At 42.8% G+C, this 12,368-nt stretch overlaps 1 protein-coding gene across 1 annotated transcript; it reads left to right on the top strand.

Annotated features, from left to right (window-relative positions):
* The first annotated feature begins 356 nt into the window (after positions 1-356).
* Positions 357-5,767, top strand: si:ch73-139j3.4 (tetraspanin-19). Its single transcript, XM_061229996.1, has 8 exons — positions 357-479; positions 791-869; positions 2,739-2,851; positions 3,062-3,136; positions 3,769-3,873; positions 3,989-4,159; positions 4,632-4,715; positions 5,277-5,767. Exons 1-8 carry the CDS (start codon positions 414-416, stop codon positions 5,400-5,402), a joined length of 819 nt encoding a protein of 272 aa, XP_061085980.1. The 5' UTR covers positions 357-413; the 3' UTR covers positions 5,403-5,767.
* Positions 5,768-12,368: the final 6,601 nt, after the last annotated feature.

The following is a 12,368-nucleotide window of genomic DNA, read 5'->3' as shown; positions in this document are numbered from 1 at the left end:
GCCACTACTAACACGGCAAGGGAACTGTGCTCCAGCACATCGTAGGTAAACTTCTCTTTTAGTAATTAAGTACTGGTAATTATTTCCATTTCCTATTCAACCGTACAGATATATTCATATATTTACGAATACACTGTTTGTTTGCAGTTCCATTTGTCTCCTTGTTACACTTGCTATATGCATATAATACAACTAAAATACATACAAAATATTTACATGAGGTAAAAACCCATGTGAGATCCTTTTTTAAACTTCAGATGTTGGTATTGGTTATTGTGAAGGCAGCATGTATTAAATGTGTAATTTAATATGTTTTCATGAGTAACCAGGAAGTAAAATAAAGGCACTCAGAGAGCTGCAGAGACCCAAGCTAGCCTGTCGCCTGTCGGACTAGAAGCACGCCGAGCGGGAGGATGAAGGTGGAGGAGACCGTACAGATTCTCAAGTTCTTCTTGATGGTCTTCAACGGCGTCTTTCTGGTAAGCCTTCAAACATAAAATGGCTGCCATTCGCCTGGAACCGTACTTCCCTCTTGGGTCTCTTTCGGCGCACTGGTCCCTGGCTCTGATTCACGCTTCACTGTCCGTCGTTCTGGATAAGAGCGTCTGCTCAATGACTGTAATGTAATGTAATGTAATTCATTTCCAAAACTCAGAGTGCATAAATCCATAGTTTCTGATACTTCATCAAAGCCTTCGAAGCTGTTGACATGTGATTTCCTGCTCAAACTAATTGATGGCCTTTACATCTGTTCCCAATGTGACGTAAAGCTAATTTCTCCCCTCCTCAGATCATTGGACTCGCTGTGTTTGGGTGTGGAATATGGATTCTGTTTGACAGCAGCAGTTTTGTGGTGACCATTAGTGACGGTGAGTATGTGTATATCTGCTGTCCACAGTTCTCCTGCATGTGTGAGGTTTAGACACCGGATATGTACTGTGTTCAGTTCCGTTCTTCATTCCGGTTCCGGTTTGCGTTCCTGATTCCGTTTCTGTTTCCGTTCCTGGTTCCGTTTCCGGTTTTGATCCCGGTTTTGGCTCCGTTTTTTGTCGTCTCCATTTTGGTTTTGTCCAGTATGTCTCTACCTCCGTCCCTGAGATGAATATCTAATCAGCCAATTGTGTGGCAGCAGTGCAATGCATACAGTCATGTAGATGTGGGCAGGAGCCTCAGTTAAAGTTCACATCAACCATCAGAACGTGGAAAAAATGTGATCTAAGTGGATTTGACCGTAGAATGATTGTTGGTGGCAGACAGGGTGGTTTGAGTATCTCAGAAACTACTGATCTCCCGGGATTTTCACGCACCAACGCATCATAACTCTAAGTGGATAGGCTACAGCAGTAGGAGTCTAAAAAATAAGTCTAATAAAAACCAAATAAAGTGCTCACTGAGTGTATCTCTGCTGTCCACAGTTCTCCTGCGTGTGAAGTTTAGAAACCGGATAGGTACTGTGTTCAGTGTGCCCCAATGCCAGGCTCACACTGAAGAATGGCAACTTAGCAACAGAGCAACCACGAAGTAAAGTCTGAAAAAAGCAAAGCCACAAGACGACATTGCCTGGCACACTGTTCAGAGACAGCAGGCTGCACCTGGGTTGTAGCTAAAGTATGGTTGAATATAAAACATCTATCTATCCCAGGGATACTCCACACACCTCCAGAAATCTACACGTAGAAACGGGTAGCATGACAATGCCCTCCTCTCTGTGCGAGGCCAATGTGGAACATTGGCCTCGCCTTACAAAATAAATCAGGTGTTCAAAAGCCACGTGTGGAAGATATGTGTGACATATTTGTGAACATACATCACGAGATGAGAACTAGAAAAATAATCCCACTCATAAAATAAAAAGGTAGGAAAAAGGTAACCAATTCTATTTCGAGTCACATTTTTTCTTTCGTGGATGAAAGTCAGTGACATGTGAAGATGTCACATGTGGATATTTTCTTTTCTTTTTTTTAATGGCCTTGACGTCGCAAAACCTCAAGGACGTCAAAATAACAAATCCAAACGGACAATTTACACTGGTTTCATTTCATGTTCACTGTCTCCACAGACAAGAGCAAATTATAAAGCTACTGTAACTGAACACGTCATCCAACAGAATAGAACGGAAAGGTTTACCGTACTCTAGAGAGGAAATTATTTTCATAGTACATTTTTTACAAACAATGAGCGACCTGTTTCCAGTAAGACGCCTCACCCAGCCACAGACAGAGGTATCGCTGAGCAAAGACAGGAAACGGAGACGGATGGTGGCAGAAGTGTGGTTGTGTGGGTGAACGCTGTGATCAAGCTGTTTTTGAGCCTGTCGGTCCCTGACAGTCAAACGCAGAGGTGAGCAACAAGGGCCACTTTTGCTTCCCATGCCAACTACTGATTTAGTTCATTTAGCCCTAACATTTACACCCCACACGGACATTTTATTTACATTTCCTGATAAGCGCGGGACTGACAGCCAAAGACAGTTCTTGAGTCCCCGTACGAAACGTTTTACTGTGAACGTATCGACAAGAGAACCGGTGTTAGTGTGTAAAGACAATTAGTTCATTTAGCCAGGGAAAACAACCAAACACAACAGCCCTCCAGGACCAGAATTGCCCACACCTGGTCTACTGAAAGCCCTTTAGACGGGTGTTGGCAACCTAGGCCTGGAAAGGCACGGTGTCTGCTGGTTTTTGCTCTCACCTTACAATCAGTGACAGACTCAGGCCCTTCTCTTGTTTCCTCCGCAGGCCGAATGAGGCTGGTCGCCGGGGGGCTTTTCGTGATCGGTCTGGTAGTGTTTGGTGTCAGCATCCTGGGATACATAGCCACATGTAATGAAATACGATTTCTCACCATTTTGGCAAGTACCTCTCCTGCTTTTGACAATGTTCACGGTCGCTTAGTCCTGACACCTGTTCACTGAGACTCCTTTAGTTTGACCCATTCCATGCAACAGAAAATGTGCATCACAATGTTCAGTCCAGTGGTTTCACACGTTCCAATCGCACACTCAAACCATTTGATTTGAATTTGCTTTCCTGTTTGTCTCATATTTTTCTCCTTTTTGTAGTATATGGGCCTTTTGTTAGTGATATTCGTTGCCCAGCTTTTCGTCACGTTCGTATTGCTCTTGGCACGAGATGAGGTAAGAATATTACATAAAGTTATTTATCTTTTTATAGACGAACATTCTCCAGAACATTTGAATTGTCGCTTTGATTAACTCAAGTAATTAAATTAGCTCTTGTGTGCTTCTCTTATATAAGTCCTACTAGTGCTACCATTAATGAACATTCCCAACTCCAAAATTCATGGTCTATTAATACCTGTTTTATATAGCTTCAAAACTGAGTTGGTCATAATGCTGGTCTAGCCGGGTATGAGCTGGTCAACCAGCAGGGTCAAGCTGGTCATAAAGCTGGTCTAGCTGGGTATGAGCTGGTCAACCAGCCTGGTCAAACTGGTCATACAGCTGGTCGACTTGGATATGGGCTGGTCAACAAGCTAGTGCTGGTAGCCAGCTGTTTCAAAACACAGCTTGAGCTGGTCAAACCACGCCAAGCAGGGAGCTGCTCTGAACTGGCCAACCAGCTACCAGGTGTTTCACCGAGCTAAAACACCTAGCTCAAGCTGTTTGTATCAGCAGGGCCACCAGGCATTCAAATACAATGATGAACTTGCAGGAGGAGTGTGAAAGAGCAGGTGGCTGAAACACACGGCTGAACGGATGGGGCCAAGTGGCTTTTACTCAGGCAGGTTAACGGTGCTCATCCCCAGGTTCAGGGCGTGGTGGTGAAGGAGGTGGATGGGGTCATAGAGACCTACGGCATGGAAAACACAACCAACAATCTCTGGGACGTCCTCGACTCTGTACAGCGCCATGTACGTAAAACACTTCAGCCACTGTCAATAGGCACATAACATTACGTAACAGATAAATATTTACGATTTGTCCCAAAACTAAATGAAATGCTTATTTTTTTCTTTTTTTTTCAAGAGCAAGTGCTGTGGAAGAAGGAACTACACTCAGTGGGAGAACAACACGTTTATTAAATCACTTCCTGACAGTGAAAACGTGTATCCCTGCTCCTGTTTCAAATCCGGCTGCCCACGTCTCAACAGCGACCCCGCACAAAGATTTGGCAACGGGTCAGCTATCTACACACAGGTAGGAGACTGCAGCGTGGTAAGGAAACTGAGATAAGGGGGGATATTAAAGGTACAATAAGTCATTTAAAACTAACAGTCAAGAGAGGAATAGCAGCAACAAACACCTTCAAACCACAACACTGTTTATCCTTCCCCCTTCTCTGTGAACGCGCTGACGTTGAAACGCCATTGGCTGTGGTAATTAGAACCAATTTTCAACCAATGAGCTTGAATTACTGAACAGTTATACAATGTTTTGGTACAAAGTGTCAGGCTGTCAACTGCATATTTTTAAACCCGAATTTAAGGACTATAAACACAGGCAGAGGGTGAGTCAACATGTCAGTGAGCCTTTTTCAATGATAGGAAGGGATGTAACAAAGGTCTTACCTATTGTAACTTTAAGTGTGACGTGTTAAACTGAAGTCAATGCTCGGTTGCACCTAAGACTTCACGTCTTACACTTCAAGTCTTAACGGTTTTGTGCGCAGGGCTGCGGGGAGCTCATCGAGGCCTGGATTCGAGAGAACGGCTACGCAATACTGGGCATGGACGCCGGCCTGGTGCTCATTCAGGTAAAATAAACACACACACGCTGCTACGCAACACACAGGGGCAGTACAGTGTTGGCAAAAACGAGAGACTGAGAGATGGACAAAGTGTTTGCTAAAAGTAGCACTTGAATGTGACACTTATTTCAGCAGCTTTAAAACCACAGAGCTAAGGATGTACTGGGAGCCCCTCCTCTCAAATGGAGTGTTGGGATGTTTAGACTTAAATTAGCGGTTATTATTTTGAAAGGGTAATTGTGTTGTTACTCTTGAAAATGTAACATTGGCGTGTTCACTGTTTTTAAAATGTAACATTGGAGTGTTCACTCTTTCGAAAGTGTAACATTGGAATGTTCACTCTTCTGAAAATGTAACATTGGAGTGTTTAATCTTTTGAAAATGTAACATTGGAGTGTTCACTCTTTCAAAAATGTAACAATGGAGTGTTCACTCTTTCAAAAATGTAACATTGGAGTGTTCACTCTTTCAAAAATGTAACATTGGAGTGTTCACTCTTTCAAAAATGTAACATTGGAGTGTTTACTCTTTTGAAAATGTAACATTGGAGTGTTTACTGCTTCCTAGGTCATCCAGTTTGTTCTCAGCTTGTATTTTTTCTGGAATATAAAGAGAAAAGCCAAACAAAGGGAACTGCTCCAGGACCAAGGATACCTATCAGCCAGCAACAGTGCATACACCCACCTGGACTGATGAAGACCTGCGTGTCACCTATTATTAGTCTTAGTATTATTATTACTACATTACTTATTCATATTTTAAATGCACAAAATATGGACATCATTATAAAGAATGTTATTATGTAGAACACAACTACAAACTGTTTATTTTTCTTTCGCAGTAGTGTGGATTAGGTTACTGGGAAAGGTATGGCTTAGCGTCTTAGTGCCTGTGTGAATTATATTTAAGTACTAGTCTTTGAATTATTTGTATCTGTCTTACATTACTTGATTGATTTCCTGTTCAGTTTTTGTTCAGAGCTGTGATGACATGGGAAAACACCATTCAGACAGACTGGAAGGAAATAAACCAAAATAAATATCTCAGTGTTATCTACACTAATGTGTTTTGTGGGGCAAATGTTATCAAACCAGTAAACACTGTTCACGGGGGAGCACACAAACCAAACCATGCTGTGGTACGGCGTAGCAGTGCCCTCGTGTGGCTATTTCAGGTAATGCGCTGTCAGGGTGGAAATAATTACAGGATATCTAATGGAATTGTTTAATTCGCATGGTAAATGGTAAATGGTTGGCATTTATATAGCGCCTTTATGTAAAAGCGCTGTACAACTGATGCTTCTCATTCACCCATTCACACAAACACTCATACACCGACGGCGATTGGCTGCCATGCAGGGCACCGACCACCTCGTCAGAAGCATTTGAGGGTTAGGCGTCTTGCTCAGGGATTCTTCGATACAGCCCGGGCGGTGGATCGAACCGACAACCCTCCGACTGCCAGACGACTGCTCTTACTGCCTGAGCCATGTCGCATAAATGCTGCAATAACCCGGCTGACGCTCTTTTTTTCCTCCGTTGCGTTGTTGATCAAAAGAGGCACCGACGTTTTCTGCAACTCGATTGGTGGGTTATGTCATGTTGTGTCAACACGTTTCTATTACTAAGTTCAATGGCTCCTAACCATAACGGTCCCATTACAAGACCAGACACTTTCGGTGTGGTTCTCAGTGAGCAAGGTGTCCAGTTTCATTGCAGCAAGCGAAATGAACCTAGGTTAGGACGAGACGGATTTGAGCAAATGATTAGGCTACAGCGTTAAAACCACTGTATTCAAGTGGTTTCCTGTGCACTTCCGGCTTTGACAAAGAACTGTCAGAACGCAAATACATGTTTAGGTGATATTGCTAACCTTGACATCTAGAAATCGTAGCCTATTATACGCCGCCAAATATTCGTTGCAATACTCGTAACGGCCAATAGAGTGCACCCTTTACCATTGATAGAAAATCGCAAGGAGAAATACCCTCGACTTCACAAATAGACTGAAGCCAATATAGAAGACACAAATACCTGTGAAAATTTAGACTTGATTATTTTCATCTTTGAATAATCGCGCAGTTCAGCGAGACCATTAGGCTAATAAAAAAATCAAAAATAAAACCCGTTAAGTAATTAATTTTTTAGCACCGCACTTCTTGTTGCATTTCTTTCCAAAATGAAAGGGATAAAAATGTTGTGCCAAGAGGTCATTAAAGAAATTCAATATTAAAATAACATTATAGCTTAGCAAATCAGTAAACGGACATAAAGGAAATAAAGCGCCGGTGAGGGTCAACAAATGTCAATAAAAATATCTGAATTTAAAAAATGAAATTATAACAATCACCAAAAATCCTAACCTTATGCTGAAATGAATTATGTTCTTTAACACTAGTTAAATGTTGTCCTTATTTGCAATTACTTCTTGTGGAATCTGGGTCAATCCTCTCAAAGTTAAACAGTGGAATTCACCGAAATCTCCGGGGGTCAGTCGGTTTATATTACAGTTCATTAATAAAGTACAAATCCTCAGGTGGGACATTCCTCGTTTTTCTTTTTAAAAAAAGTGCCTTTTTAAGTCTCTCACTGCAGTGCATTGTGGGTATTTCCGAGGCTGCTTTCAATTACTCCTGGATTATATGGCTTCAAACAAGCCCGCAGCTTCCAGGCCGTTATTTTCATGAAGGAAATGCATTCTGCTTTGACTTATATTTGAGGTCAGGCGAAAAGACGGCCAGGTTTTTTAATAATTATTATTTTCAAGAAGCTGAAACCTTCTATATTTCCCTCAGCCCACCCGCCTGTGGATCTCTTCACTATCCTGTTGAACTGAATAAAATCACCATGTTTTCTGTGAGCAAACAGCACCGTTTCTTCCATCCGTGTCCCCAGATCACCCTCTCCCTCTCCTTCACATTTCTTTATTTCTTTATTTTTGGCCCAAAGACATGTCTTTTTTTCTGTGCCTTCTCCCTCACCCGACTGACCCAAAACTATCGCAGCCTATAGGCCTATAACGAGCCACCTGCTGCGCATATTATGATAAATGAAGCTTCTGTCCCGCAGGAACGACTCATTCCAAATAAAATGCGTAAATAAATAACAGCAAAGAGTTTATAAAACACTTTGTTCTGATGCAGTCCCATTAACCCAGCCTCCGGTACAGAAATTGCACTGTATCCTCAAACGGGAATTAAAAATCTGCATCAAGTCCAGGCAATAATAATATTGATATTTTACGAGCAAACTCCATTAATCCCCTATTTACAAACAAAAGAAAACCCTTCGCCGTCGGCTACCGTACACCGAGGTCTCCTGGCCTCGCAAAACCGCCTGACACCGTCAGTTTCCAACCAAAGGGTTTAAGTCTACATTGTGGGCTGAATTAATCCTCTTTCACTCCAAGGAATTTGCGAACGGGGCTAAGATTGGACCTTTAAATTCCATATTAGCTCCGTTATCTTTTGATGTGGGCTGTAGCGGGGTGGGTCAGATTTAAAGGGAACCGCGATGCGTTAAGCGCGGTATGGACTCTCACTTTCCCCTGGTTGGTGAGGCTAAACAGGAGCCGTGGCAGAGTCGGGCTTTGGCGGTCAGATCTGATTAGCCGATGATTAATTTGCGTGACATCACAGGGGATATACCCTATTAAGCTGCAGCCTTCTTCTCTCAAAGTCACGATGACACCCTTTTTGTTACCGGACATTGCGGTTATGTTCATTGATTAGCCTATAGCCAACTCTGGTGACACTGCACTCGGGTCCTGTGTGTACAGTCAGAAAGCAATTTATATTTCCATCCGGATTCTGTCATTATTTCTTAGTTGTTGTGCTTTGTTTTTCCGGCCTGCTACTTAAACAGACCTGGAATTATCTTGTACCATGAGAGTGGTATTTCAATAGAAATTCTAGCGTTGCCATCCGAAGGTGACAAAGGTGACTTTACTGTTGTACAGGGGGGCACCAGTGATCACGTGAACGACAGCTTTCCACCGTCATGTGATAGGTTCTTCTCCTTATGTCTGACGACGCGACTCGTGATCCAGAGCCGGTGGGCTCGAGTTACCGGACTCCGAACAGACCCATGCAGTATTCAGCAGGCTGGACCAGGTATCCCGCCCTGGCCGCGTCAGGACAGCGTCGCAGTCATAACACTGAGAGTAACAGTACTCTCTTTGCTGCGACTGTGTCAGCCAAACTGTTTTTGGAGGTCGTTATCATTTATTTTTTCATGCACTTTATTTTCTTAATGTTCCCAAGCGGGTGAACATAGACATTGTTCACTTAAGCAACTGTCTAATAAGTGTCCTTAAACAACGACGTGTCATCTAAACGACTGTTACCTCATAATACAACAACAACACCTCATAAAACAACAACAACAAACAATAATAATAATAACAATAAAAATAATTAATTCATTCGTTCATTCATTCATTATCCTAACCCGCTTATCCTGAACAGGGTCGCAGGGGGGCTGGAGCCTATCCCAGCATACATTGGGCGAAAGGCAGGAATACACCCTGGACAGGTCGCCAGTCCATCGCAGGGCACACACACCATTCACTCACACACTCATACCTACGGGCAATTTAGACTCTCCAATCAGCCTAATCTGCATGTCTTTGGACTGTGGGAGGAAACCGGAGTACCCGGAGGAAACCCACGCAGACACGGGGTTTTGGAAAGTCAAACTGTGTGATTCATCTACTGTTATCTAAAAATGTAGCAAAATGTCCTTATTTGGGGGACTGACATCATTGCTTTCCAGCCAGGCTGATGACCTCAGGCTCATGTCTCATGTCTTTGGCATGTTTACATACTCTGTGACACACTCTCCATCTGATGAAGCATAGAAATTGAGCAGTTCTGCTTTGTCCGAGAATTACAGACGCCAGATGGAGGTCTCACTTACTGGAGACTGCAAGCTGGCCGTCGGTGTGAGTGTGTGCATGAATGGTGTGTGTGTCCTGCGATGAATTGGAGACCTGTACAGGGTGTGTTTCTGCCCCAATGCATGATGGGATATGTTCCAGCCCCCCCCCCCCCCCCCCCCCCCCCGCAACCCTGACCAGGAACAAGCGTGTTTGATAATAGATGGATGGATTTTACGAAGACTGACAATCTTGCATTGATATTAAGACCCTCCCAGCGCTATGACGAAAACTTTTCAACTTTCAGAAGTGAACATGTGCAGAAATAGCCATGGAGAGAGGAACCAGAGGAGGTGGAGGACTAGACGGAATTGCTGGAAGGAGCCAGGGGCCCCAGGTCAAAAGATGAGGCAATCTTCCCGGCCAAAAAAGGCTGTAAAAACAGCATTGCGCACAAATACAGGGGAAGTGAGCAAATAAAGAGTCCGAAAATGGCTGCTCACGGGGGGCAGACGGGGGAAAAATACAGAGAACTCAGTGGTCACGAGTTCAGAAAACGAGAGTGTGAACAGCAAACGAGACGCCTGAAAACAGATGGGGGGGGGGGAGCGTTTGAGGGGAATTAATTTGACGCGCTCTATGTACAGTAAATGTGGAAGTTGATGTCGTAGAGGATGTTCTGATGTCACAGAGGAAGCGGTTGAGCGAGAAGGAGGAAGGGGTCTTAAAGGAAAGCCATAAAAGGGTATTTGGAAATCGCAAACGTGTTCTTTTATACTAACACACATAAAAAAAATTAACATATTTTATAAAGTCTAGGGTGCCTAAGACTTCTGCACAGTACTGTATTCTTCAACAACTCTACTGTTTTCTCTGAGCAACAACTCTTCTGTCCAGTGAGACCACAGGAAGAGGAGGAAGAGGAGGAACAGAGGGTTTTTTGATGTCGTATGGAGAACATTACAGGAGATCTCCTGGAGATGTTTAATTTAGTCTTTATCTTAATCTGCACCTGTGAAACCAGCACTTAAAAAGAACTCGCATTGAATGTGGCCTGTTTGAATCACAAACATCGTCGTTTTTCGCAATAACCCATCAAGGCATTCGAAAATCAGCTCATTAACTGAAGTAAAGACTTGATCTCTATACTGAGCTTATAATCAGTACTGATCTGCCTACACATGTGGAAGAGCATGCGACATGTTAGATTGTGGCCCAGCATGGCATAGTGAGTAAGTTTCTGAGCTATTGCGTCAGTCTAAAACTGAAGACTCTGTGGTCCTTTGGGGGCAGTCAAGAGCCGGTGCATGTGGAGTAATTCACTCTCAGTTTTTTTTTACTTTACCAGAAAACTGCTTGTTAGGAAATAGCCAGAGGGTGTCTTTTTATTTTAATTTCGCAGAAAGAGGAAGTCTGTAGATCTTGCTGTGATCTTGATCTGACATTAAGGGGATGTGGACTAGACAGCGTGAAGCAGGGGTGTCAAACTGAATTCCCAGGGGGCCACAGTATCCACAGGTTTTCGTTGTTGCCTTTCAATAAGCTGTCAATTAAGGCCAATCCACACGCACGAACAAGGCGTGTGGATACTTTAGCCAATTAAAGACTTAAATGAACCACAGGTGCCGGGAACAACCCGAAAACCAGCAGACACTGAGGCCCTCCAGGACTGGAGTTTGACACCTGTGGTGTAAAGTGTCACTTTTGATCGCCATCAGCATCTTGAAGCCAGTGCAGGTGCCAGGTGAATAGTAAACTTTGCTTCTCTGTAACTTCATACATACCTGGTCTATATTAAATATCATTTAAGCCCAGTTAACAATAGACTGATTAACATTCACAACAAGAACACATTCTCATGGTGATTTTCCTGAAAGGAAAGCAGTGCACTGATCAGAAAATAGGCTACACGTTTTTACAAAGCAGGTGGTTTGTGCACATGTACGCAAGCAGGGCATTCAAACAGGTCTGATATAATGAAAAAACTCATGGCTTGTTATGTAACTCGATCTAGGGAAAGAGAGAACAATGCCTCCATCCAAAACACGACGAGGGCAACTGACACGTGCAATTAATTCTAAATTATTCATTTACAATTCCACACAATTGTTACTCAGGATGTGACCTTCACTGTTACAGAATTTTAACACCATGTATACAACTATTACAATAGACACCAGCCTGTGTTTCCTGTACTCGTACCTACAGGTCAATCGTAAACATTAGAAAGGCATCTCTAGCACAGCAGAATAAATGTTAACGCTAAATTTAATGTAGTTTACTTGTTCAAGGTAGGCTATAAAATGAGGTATTTCTATGCTATGTTTGCGAACGCCTTTTGTCAAAATTCCAGTTATTTTACTGAATACGCATAACATGAATGCGCGGTTCGCAACTAACGTCAATAACACAGGGTCTTGAAATATCGTTTGCTGTTCGTTGCATTAGGCTATATGGCTCTCTCGATATGATCTCAGATAGCATTATGAAGAAGGCTGTTTAGTTTATATAAATTAACATGAATTGATTGATTGCCTTTCATAAAGTTGAATTAAAAAGTGTCACCAAAAAAAAGCTGACATTTACGCAAACGACACAGACATGCACTCGTTTTGATTTTGTGTCTTTGGTACGAACCATGGCAGGAGTTTGTTGTAGTGGATTCTACCAACGTCGGACCTACGGGGGTGGTCCAAAAACCTCAAGTGCCAACGGAATGTACTCTTTTTAAAATAACTATATTCTGCGTTCATTACTCAAGTATACAAAAGTAAAATCAGGTAT

This window comes from Conger conger, chromosome 19 (genome assembly GCF_963514075.1).
Source record: "Conger conger chromosome 19, fConCon1.1, whole genome shotgun sequence".
Classification (NCBI taxonomy): domain Eukaryota; kingdom Metazoa; phylum Chordata; class Actinopteri; order Anguilliformes; family Congridae; genus Conger; species Conger conger.
This window is presented reverse-complemented; position numbering and strand designations above follow the sequence as displayed.

Bases quoted from the DNA above. Each gene is read 5' to 3' on its own strand.
- si:ch73-139j3.4 (XM_061229996.1), top strand. From the start codon at position 414: ATGAAGGTGGAGGAGACCGTACAGATTCTCAAGTTCTTCTTGATGGTC. The intron at 4,160-4,631 runs GTAGGAGACTGC...TTTTGTGCGCAG, and splicing joins GGTCAGCTATCTACACACAG to GGCTGCGGGGAGCTCATCGA. The intron at 4,716-5,276 runs GTAAAATAAACA...ACTGCTTCCTAG, and splicing joins CCGGCCTGGTGCTCATTCAG to GTCATCCAGTTTGTTCTCAG.